The sequence below is a fragment of the Chanodichthys erythropterus genome, chromosome 13 (genome assembly GCF_024489055.1).
Source record: "Chanodichthys erythropterus isolate Z2021 chromosome 13, ASM2448905v1, whole genome shotgun sequence".
Classification (NCBI taxonomy): Eukaryota; Metazoa; Chordata; class Actinopteri; order Cypriniformes; family Xenocyprididae; genus Chanodichthys; species Chanodichthys erythropterus.
The window spans coordinates 46582471-46594105 of record NC_090233.1 but is presented as its reverse complement, the minus strand read 5'-3'; the positions used below and the strand labels follow the sequence as shown (position 1 = coordinate 46594105).

At 36.2% G+C, this 11635-nt stretch overlaps 1 protein-coding gene across 6 annotated transcripts in view; it reads left to right on the top strand.

Moving 5' to 3' along the window:
• Positions 1–2013: 2013 nt before the first annotated feature.
• mctp1a (multiple C2 domains, transmembrane 1a) overlaps positions 2014–11635 on the top strand; it is a 197229-nt gene continuing 187607 nt past the window's right edge. For all 6 annotated transcript variants that reach the window (XM_067407030.1, XM_067407028.1, XM_067407029.1 and 3 more), the window contains exon 1: positions 2014–2527. In XM_067407030.1, the coding sequence (XP_067263131.1) occupies positions 2015–2527 (513 nt within the window). In that variant the 5' untranslated portion in view covers position 2014. The remainder of the gene's footprint in view (positions 2528–11635) is intronic.

Here is an 11635-nt window from a genome sequence, read left to right as displayed (position 1 = left end):
AACTATTGATTATCTGCCTCTGAGTACTGTTTCACTTCGATGAACTCATAAATAAAGTATTCATTTAACAGAGGTGAATCCCTTTGACTGAGCACTTACAGTTTAATATAGGCATTCATCATAACATATCCACAATTACCACAGGAAGAAAGAAGTAATTCTTTATTGCAGTTAAAATGCGTGTGTGTGTGTGCGTGTATGTGTGTATATGTATTTATATATGTGTGTATGTGGTTGGGCTATATACATATAAACTAAAACATACATATAAAAATAAATCTTTACTTACCTGTGAACTGTTTCCCTGTAGTCTACGGTATGTTTGTTGGTTTTGTTTAGTCTGATCTCTTAGCTACCAAATGGCATGTTCTGACAGGGGAGTGCCATTTTGTACTTGACAACTAATGCAGACAATTTGCAAATACAGTATTTCATTCACTTACTTGTCTAAATATAATGGTATTCATTTGTACTGTGAAGGATAACAGCTTTAGGATGATGGGCTTACAATAATTTATCATGCTATAATTTGACAAGAAGCATAATTAAGTACTGAGATATAGGCCAGACGTCTCAGACTACTCATTAATTCTCTTGAGCTTTTCTGACCAGAGTACCAGTAATGATTTCCCTTCTGTGACTTGTTACACATCTATTATGGAATAGTAAATGTACTCCACACTTCAAAGCTAAGTGGCGATGGTCTCCTTAGGGGAATTTTTAAAGTAATGTCCTAATGTTTAGTGTTACTAGCACACACACATACGCGCACGCATGCACACACACAGACAAATTATAGACTTTACAGCAACTACAACCTTCATATAATTAAATAATATTCAAATTCTAAGAGCTTTAAAAGGACACAAGCGTGGGTTTTATTGTGGGTGGTATTGTCTTGGACTTTGCCTTCACTTTTAAATCAATAGCATGGTCATTTACACTGCATATGTTAGTAATTTTAACGGAAAAAGAATATAAAAATGCCATAGTTCCAGTTTCTGAAACCTGATATATATAACAGAGGTGATATATATATATATATATATATATATATATATATATATATATATATATATATATATATATATATATATATATATATATATATATATATATATATATATATATATATATATACACACACACAGTTTTGTTTTGCTATCTTTGTGAGGACATTCCATGGGTGTAATGATTTTTATACTGTACAAACTGTACATTCTATCCCCCTACACTACCCCTACAGATATATATATATATATATATATATATATATATATATATATATATATATATATATATATATATATATATATATATATATATATATATTCACATATATATACACATTTATTTTTAGGTAATGCTGCATTATAGTGTTGTGTATGTTACTGTTTGTATAAGCTCTGTTCTTAAGTCATCATGTTCTTCTAGTGTGCACCTGTCAGCACGTTTTACAGTAACAAACACAATTTAATAGCTCATATGGCTTGTTAACATTATGTAATATAATGACATACTGTACGTAGACTTATACAGTAAAATATAATCCTTATAATTACTGACATTCACCAGAGGGAGGCGTATCTTTCTATTCTGCAATTATGAATTCGTGTACTGGCTTTTTCTCAGGTTACTGTCAGATCATTAAGCCATTAAAGAGTGAATCAGATGCACACTCACGTTTATTTCACAGGTAACCCTTCTTGGTGGCAACACTTCAGATTTGTTTACCTCATGTTTTGTCCTTTTGTGCTATTTCTTTGAATGAAAACAAATAGACCGGTAATCGGTTTTAGTTTTGACTTCAATGTTAATGTGCTGTAAAAGACCCTCTGAATAATGTCACTAGTAGCATAATGACCAGATAAAGTGAATGTGTTGTAAGTGCCTGAGTGTCATTTGCGAAGAGCACGCGCTCCTGCGCGCTCGCCCGCGCGCTTCAGTGTCACTGGCGCTCCGAGCGCTGACAGCCTGCTGCCGCTGCTGCTGCTGCTGCTGCTGGACGGGAACTATGGAGGAGAAACACAAGGATGAAAGCCCCAAAGACCCACAGTCAGCGTCCTACCAGAGAAGGATTTGGAGGAATTTCCAAGAGAAGACCAAACCGTTTTTGAGCCCCAAACTGGGGTCCGAACGACGCAGCGGGGATAGTAAAAAAGAAAGCGGGTTATGGATGTTTAAAAGAAAGAAAAAACAGGTTCTGGACCGAGTCTTCTCGTCCTCGCAGCCAAATCTGTGCTGCCCAACTCCACCGTCTTTCGTAGGCGACAGTACCCTATGCGAGCAGCCGGACACCAGCGCCGGCAAAGGGCTCGGGATCTCACCGCTGGCCGTAGCTGATGGAGCATCAGTCAGTAAACCGGAGATTTCCGTATCTGCGCACGGGAGCCCGAAGCTGCTGGTGGCTCATCTGGCGATGTCCCAGCAGAAGAGCTCGTCCTTGGGCTCGACGTGCTTCGAGAAGCTGGTGGTGGATTCGGCAGCATCCAGTGAGGATGAGCTGGCTAAAAACGCCAGTGATCTGGTAAGAGTGATTTTAAAATACAAGGTGACCAGAAAGTGACCTGAGTGTGATTTTTGCATCATACGAAATGTATTTATCTTTTAATTTATTCCAGTTTTGCTAGTTTTAAAACACATTTGATCATACACATTCCAGTTTTGCTAGTTGTATCACACATTTCCCATGTGGGTTATTTAGACAGCAGTTGACATTAAACATGTTGACTGACCTGCCACTGTGCTGTGCTGCTGATTCCCCTCTTGTGTATTCTCTTGTGTAAAGAGAGGTTCACACTAACTTCATTCATAATCTTTCACATACTTCACATTCAATGGCCCTAAATAGGCTATTTTGAATATTTAAGCCTCACTTCAGTGTCTCTGCTTTAGATAGCCTAATATAACAAACCAATGGCATCTGCAAACAAACAATGCTACTTTATTCAAAACTAACTTTACTTTTAACTGTTGACAATGGGATTAGTGCTGGCTGCATTAAGTCATTTCCTCTCAACAGGGCCGGATTTACCTCATAATGTTTGTGACATAGGCAAAAGAAATGTTTAGCCTTTGTACATTAGAAAACTTTATATAGGCCTGTAGTGTTTCTTGAGTAAAGAAAATGCTGTGCTTATGCAAAGAACCAGTTCTTTATTTACCCTTGCATGATCCAAACTGTGTGCGACACTTCATTCAGGCTCGAGGCAGGGTGGAGAATGAGGTTTTACTGTTTTCACAGTTTCATTGGTTAAATATTTGCAAAATGACAGAGAGGCATAAAGGGTGACCAATGATTTATGAAAAAAAAAAAAAAAAAAAAGACAAAATAAGGTGATACGAGGTTTCTGCCTGATATTTCTCTTCATTTTAATTGCCCCCTCCACCAAAAAAAAGTATTTTTAGTTAATTGTTTTGTTTGAAAAGTCTGTTTGTGCTGTCTTTCTTTAAAATAAATGTCACTTGGATGATATTTTTTTGAATGACATCATGACATTCACACATTTTTTTAGTGTGACTCAAGTGTCCCAAAAACGTTACTGTGGGGGCCCTGTCATACATGCTCTACAGAAATTATTTCACACCATCTCTCTCATTGTAACATACTGCATTACTGCAACCATGAGTTTCATAAAATGCAGATATGCCATCTTATGATATCTGTCCCATAAGAAAGTTTGGTAACACTTTACAATACGGTTCATTAGTTAACATTAGTTAACTACATTAGTTAACATGAACTAATAATGAACTGCACTTATACAGCATTTATTAATCTTTGTTAATGTTAATTTCAACATTTACTAATACATTAGTAAAAGCTTGTTAACATTAGTTAATGCACTGTGAACTAACATGAACAAAGAATGAACAACTGTATTCTCAAAACTAACACTAACAAAGATTAGTAAATACAGTAACAAATGTATTGCTCATTGTTAGTTCATGTTAGTTAATCCATTAACTAATGTTTAACAAATGAACCGTATTGTAAAGTGTTACCGAAAGTTTTTTATAGTCACAAAACCTTTCATTGTCTTAATAACCGTTAACCGTTAACATGTAGCAGCTCTTGTGGTTATCACACTTTAGATACAAATGTCCCAGAAGTCTGAAATGACACATCTACCTCAATGAAGCTGTTACATGCAACAAAAAGTAAACTTATAAATCCATCTTATCTGCTTACTCAGGTGCAACTAGCAACAACAAGTTGAAACTATAAAGTTCTTAGGTTTTTTTTTTTGTTTATTTTTTTAGAGATATAGAGAGAGAGAGCTTGTCAGCTTTATCACTTTGGAGGCATAATTCCCCTCATTCAAATATTAATTAATAGTAAAAAGATGAAACCATAAATCAGCAGTAACACACAATCAGGAAGTATGAGTTCAATTACATAAACAGCACTTTATAAAGCTAATTTTATTCAGGTTTATGTCATTTCCCTCCCAATTTAAGTTCCCCCCAAGCAATTTAGTTTAATTCATATATTTTATCAGACAATAAAAATGCAAGAGAAGGTGATACTCCATTTCAGAGTAATTCCCTTGGAGGTTTCACTTTCAAATTGACCTTGTTGCAAATACTGTAAGATCCTGTTTGTTAGGCTATGTCAGTTCATTTTTTATGAACCTGTTAACAGCATTATTGGCCTTTCATTTCATTATTTTATGAATCCTCATTAGTCTTTTTGAAAATGAGCAGAAAGCATGATCGGTTGTTGAATATTTAGAGTCTTAGATTTTTGTTGAGGTTATCTGATGTAATGCTACAGAAAGACTAACATTAATATTCACTCATGACTGTGACTATAACTATTCCAGAGGCTTACTATAATGGAGAGACCCACCATTTATTAGTGAGATAACTGATATCCATTTGGATCAAGGCTGGTCAACAACATTGCAGACTGACCACCTTCTTCAAGCTCAGGGAGATGTGTATGTATATATATATATATATATATATATATATATATATATATATATATATATATATATATATATATATATATATATATATATATATATATATATATATTTTACCATTGCTTTAGACATCTTTCAGGCATAAACAGGAGCGTTTCTATGTTTTCATCAGTAGGGAACAAAAGCCCTATCAAAATAATGTCCCCATATTTTGATACGATAATGTATATATGGACATAAATGTTCTTTTCTTGTAGTAGAGAGTGATTCAATCTGCACGCAATGAAGTACTGCGTCACTGCTTGTAAACGAAAGGAGAGTTTTGTTTCCTGTGATGGATTGTAGGTAAATACAGCTTAAAAGTTTAGCCTAAATATCCATCTCATCCAGCGCATTTTTCGTTTTCCCTTTTATATAGTATGCATTACTATTTCGGTGTGAGAAACCACTGCAACTATTCAGTGTATGAGTGAATTGTTCCTTAGCATTCGACTGCTGAAATATTATCAAGGAAAACTATTTTCAGGTCAGTATATGTAATCTTCATCGCCAGACACGGATTTATCAGTGATATTTCACAGGGGCACAGCAGTATTTCACTTGGGCTCTGATGCCCCTGGTTACAAAGCAGGCTAGAATCATATTTTTAACTTAGGCCGTAATAGGTTTTTCATATGAAGACTTATTTATGGAAAGATCAAAATCTATGCATGAAATACTATACTGTATGTGGGTTTGAGAAGTTCATTGACATTGTATGCAGAGAAGGCAAAGAAAGAATCAGTGACCCATTTAGCCTGATCCATAATTAAACCCTCTACCATATCTTTCTCTTCCTAGCAATTATATAATACCTTACTGCCATACTGAGGTCCTTTTCCTCTGTGTTGATCTGTTTAAAAATGTAAGAGATACGGGGCTAATTTTCCATGAATTAGAGAGATTGCAGCATTTAGATCTATGCGATTTATGTTTCGAGCAGAACAGATTACGCAAGGTCATGAAGAGTGTGTACAACCATTACTGCTCCTGAATCGTGTCATCACGTTTTTATTACCTCAACATGGAGGTTTCTGTCACCAGCTGCGTGTGGAAGAAGCTTCTGGCAGTAAATGTACTTTCTGGCTCTCAGACAATAATACATTTTGCTAATATGCTGACTTGTTTTAGCAAAGTGTCAGTATTTAATTATTAAGTCTGTCCTTTTAATAATATAGACTAGTTATATAAAACTAAATTAAATCATGCACTTTAACCTTATGTTGGCTAAGTGGGACTTTTATGTTTGTATGTGTCCAGACAGATTGTAAGTTTGCTGGGGATTTTATGCAGGTTACAACATTACACCAGTAGGTGGCGACAAGCGACAGATTTTAGGTGTGATTCATTGATTCATTCACTCAAATGAGTCGTTCGAACACTGATTAATTCAGGAAACAAGCACCAATGGCACTGTGTTGTTTGGAGACGCTTTGACTTTGGAGCTATTTTCATTGGTGGAGCAAAATTATACAAACTAACTGGAATATTATGTCTAAAATGTAAGTTACTTAAACAATCTTATTGTTTATTGCAATGTTTTTGACAGAAATCTCACACTGTATGCCTTCTGATATTCTGATCAGCAAATCATTTCACTCACCTGTGATATTGAGTAAATATTTTTGACTTCCAAGGCCACTTTAGTTTTTCTGCCTTAGTTTTGTAAACATTCATACAGATGAAAATACTTAGTTCAGTCATGTGGGCTTCACAATCTTCATTTGTTGTTGGCCTAATTTGGTTCTTCTGAACTCATTATCTCTGATGTTTTGACACACATGCTGTTCTATTAATGGCCATAGCAGGCCACTCAAAAAGACCCTTCCTTCACTACTATACATGTGCCCTCATTTTTTCTCCTTTTTTTTCAGGTTTTATTTTTATTTTTATTTTTTTTTTATTAGTCTCATGTCTACGTCAAAGTAAACTATGCTTTTACACATCCTAAACCATATAAGTTGAAGTGTAGGTAGATTGCACTTGAGTAACACTCCCTCAGTATTTTTTTGTTGTTTGTTTGTTTGATTGTTTTAGTGAGAAGTGAGTCACATTTCCTGACAATGGTAAACCACAGTAGCTACTTTTCTGTGACTGGAGCCCCTTGATTACTAATGTGAATAGTGAATACTCCATACCATCACAGTTTCCTATCAACATCCTGCTGCTAGGTGCTCATAGGAAATGATCTGACATGTGTAAACCACATAACATCAGAAATAAATCAAAGGCCTCTTGGCTTACCGTAGTGTTTCTCTGCCTGGAGGAAAAATGCCTGTGTAATTGCATAATGCCCTGCATAAATGAGAAGGACACACAAGCTAGAATGACTCAGGGGTTTTTCTAGATCTATTGAATTTGTTGGTTTGATATATCACACAGTTTGTAGGTTTGTGATGAGATGGGGTTATAGGTAATACTAAAACAAGAATCTGACACGAAAGCAAGTTTATCTCTCTTGTGAGCAATTCACCTTCAAGTCAAGTCCTATTGTATTTCTGGGATGTTGAGTTTGATTTTTTTTTTTTCAACCCTCTTCAATGCGAGTAAATCCAAGTGGTGCTCATTGCAGAGCCAAATGATGTCCAGCTCCAGCTCCCCCTCTCTGGACCTAATGGGTGGAGCTATATATATATATATATATATATATATATATATATATATATATATATATATATATATATATATACACTGCCCTCCAAAAGTTTGGAAACACCCCTGGCAAAGTGTGGTTTTGGACGATATCAGCATAAATCCCTATCATTTTTTGGTGCAAATACATTAGAGTAACTTGACATTATCATTGAAGACCAGCAATAATAACTTTCATTTTGATTACATAATATTGGCGATATATACATGTCAAAGTCAGACATGCCCCTTTGCCAGCTGTGATGCCTGGTTACTGGTATAAACTTGGCCCAGGTTTGTAAAAGATTTTTGGGTCAGCACACCTTAATAGCTTCAACAATTGATTGCCAATTAAAGGATTAGTCCACTTTTAAATAAAATTTGCCTGATAATTTACTCCCATGTTATCCAAGATGTTCATGTCTTTCTTCTTTACACCAGAAAGGTGAAGGCTACAAGAAGATCAGCAAAGCTTTACTTATCAGTCAGAGTACTGTAGCAAAAGTGGTACAAAAATTTAAAAAAGATGGAACCGCACAGAGACGTCCAGGTCGTCCACGGAAGTTAACACCTCAACAGGAGCATCTTCTGATGAGAAGGGTTGAAGAAAATCGGCATGCAAGTTCACTGCTGTTATCTAAAGAAGTAGAAAGCCAAACTGTGGTGACTATTTCCTGTGACACAATACAGCGTACACTGCAGAGGAATGGCATGCATGGGTGCCGTCCATGAAAGAAGGATTTCCTAAAGCCCAGGCACAAAAAAGCCCACCTAGAGTTTGCCAGGGCCCATGCTGGCAAAGATGAAGACTACTGGGACTCTATACTCTGGAGTGATGAGACCAAGATAAATGTTTTTGGAACTGATGGCTTCAAAACTCTATGGCGTCGCAAAGGTGAGGAATACAACGAAAAATGCATGGTGCCTACAGTGAAACATGGTGGTGGCAGTGTCCTTATGTGGAGCTGCATGAGTGCTGTTGGTGTCGTGGAGCTGCATTTCATTGATGGCATCATGAATTCACAGATGTACTGCTCTATACTGAAAGAGAAGATGCTACCATCACTCCGTGCCCTTGGTCGTCGTGCTCTTTTCCAACATGACAATGATCCTAAACCAAGCAGCAACCTCCCCCAGTTTCTCTTGAAGCCAATATGGAAGTGACTTAAACTGCAATTAATCGACTGGCCGCTAGGGACAATCTCCAAAAGAGAGCCGAATCTCATTGACCCCCATGTTAAAATGGACAACTTTACAGCAGAAAAAAGAAAAAACAGCTGGTACAAATTGTGGTTTTGGTCTATACTGCTAATTTTGCCCTTCATGACAACTCTGAGGGAGGTGATTTTTTATTTTATTTATAACTCATCCGTTTAAATTATTAAGCCTTAAAGTTCTGCATAATTAAAGGCGTGGTCACTTGAGTGACACGTGAATTGCGCTGCTGTCTGTGAGCCGTCACTTTACCTCAGCTAATTCCAGATGCTGAATTTGGCATCTCTGCCATGTTTGTGCTTTTTTCTGGATTATTTTAAAGGTATGAAGTCCCGTTTGATTTTTTTTGCACACCCGACACAAATTACAAATACTGGTGCTGGAGCATCTATATTGTAAAAAGACAAGGTAGATTGACAGTAAACCTTTAGAACTTTCTAATTATATAACTTATTTTTATAAACTAATAAAGATAACAAGTTATATCATTAGAATATTAATATTTTAGATAGTATCTAAGATAGATAGATAGCTCCTTTGCCTGATAACATGATCATGTCGAGCTAGGCGGGCGTGGTTTTAGCACCTCAGTTCCAACCACGTCCCGCCTCTTTTCTGTTATCTGGGAGTGACGTGCGGTGACGTGCTGCTAACATGGCAGTGGCCTAATTTTCACTTCAAAAATACTCTACGGGTGACGTCACGGATACTACAGGGAGTGCAGAATTATTAGGCAAGTTGATTTTCTGATCATATTTTTTTTCCAAGCACATTTTATCAATTCCAATCCACATCAATCTTAATAACTACTATTAATATTGTTTTTAATCATTTATAAGTGATATGTAATTGTTCATGAAGGCTGGAAATGAAGAATGCCCTATATTCAGGTGTGCAGAATTATTAGGCAGGTTTTCTTTTACAGATAAAATGAGCCAAAAAAGAGATTTAACTCAGACTGAAAAGTCAAAAATTATTAAATACTCATGAGAAGGACGCAATACTAATGTAATACTAGAAATTGCAAAGTTAAAGCATGACCATTGGTCAGTGAAATGCTCATTGGGTCAGCGGGGTCATACAAAAACAGCTGGAGAAGAAAAGACACGTTAACTGCAAAATAATTAAGAATTAAGGTGAAGAATTAAGTGTGAATCCATCAGGAACCCTTTAGTCTCCAGCGCCACCATTTCCCAGTACTGAAACCTACCTGGAGTCTTCAGAAGTGTGAGGTGTCAGGATCTCAGAAACTTAGGTTAGGTGAAGAATCCTAAAAAGCGACCCGCTCTTAATAAGAATCACAAGCTGAAGTGTTATAAAGTACATGAAGACTGGGTTTTTATAGGCCTTATAGACAGACAGCTTGAGAGTGACTCCTGAAGGACCAGCACCACATCCTCTTGTACCACTGTTTGAAGAATTTATCTTCCAGAATCTGGCAGTAAGGTGTGGGAGTTCACTTTTAGTCCATCTCTTATCCTGAAATGTCCATCTTGCAGAGATGGACTAAATGATCTTCCAAAACTTACTGCCAGATTCTGGAAGATAAATTCTTCAAACAGTGGTACAAGAGGATGTGGTGCTGGTCCTTCAGGAGTCACTCTCAAGCTGTCTGTCTATAAGGCCTATAAAAACCCAGTCTTCATGTACTTTATAACACTTCAGCTTGTGATTCTTATTAAAAGCGGGTCATTTTTTAGGATTCTTCACCTAACCTAAGTCTCTGAGATCCTGACACCTCACACTTCTGAAGACTCCAGGTAGGTTTCAGTACTGGGAAATGGTGGCGCTGGAGACTAAAGGGTTCCTGATGGTTTCACACTTAATTCTTCACCTTAATTCTTAATTATTTTGCAGTTAACGTGTCTTTTCTTCTCCAGTTGTTTTTGTATGACCCCACTGACCCAATGAGCATTTCACTGTCCAATGGTCATGCTTTAACTTTGCAATTTCTAGTATTACATTATTATTGCGTCCTTCTAATGAGTATTTAATAATTTTTGACTTTTATGTCTGAGTTAAATCTCTTTTTTGGCTCATTTTATCTGTAAAAGAAAACCTGCCTAATAATTCTGCACACCTGAATATAGGGCATTTTTCATTTCCAGCCTTCATGAACAATTACATATCACTTATAAATGATTAAAAACAATATTAATAGTAGTTATTAAGATTGATGTGGATTGGAATTGGTAAAATGTGCTTGGAAAAAAAATATGATCAGAAAATCAACTTGCCTAATAATTCTGCACTCCCTGTATGTCCATATTTTTTTTACAGTCTACATGTCTACAGTTTTACATGTCCTAAACACACATCTAAGGCCACTGTTGGATTTCTGAAGAAAAACAGTGTGAAGGTGATTCATTGGCTCCTGATCTAAACCCAATCGAACATCCATGGAGAATTCTGAATAGACAAGTTGAGTATCACTCTCCATCCAGCATCCAATCTCTGAAAGAGGTCATTCTTGAAGAATGGAAAAGAATAGATGTTGCAAAATGTCGCCAACTTGTTCATTCCATGCCTAGAAGACTTGGTGCTGTCATTAAAAATCATGGAGGCCATACAAAGTACTAGATGTAGTAGTTTTTGTTGTGGGGTGTACTCATCTTTGCATCACCCTAATTTGAGTAGAACTGAAAAATGTGTAATCTAAGTTATATTATTAATATTACTTTCATGTTATATGTTAAACAGATGTTATATTAAACTTAGTCTTGTCAACATTTTGGAAATTGTTTTTGTGAGATATTGTTTAAAATTTTACTTTTCAAAGGGGGTGTACTCATTTACGCTGAGCACCGTACACATAGGAT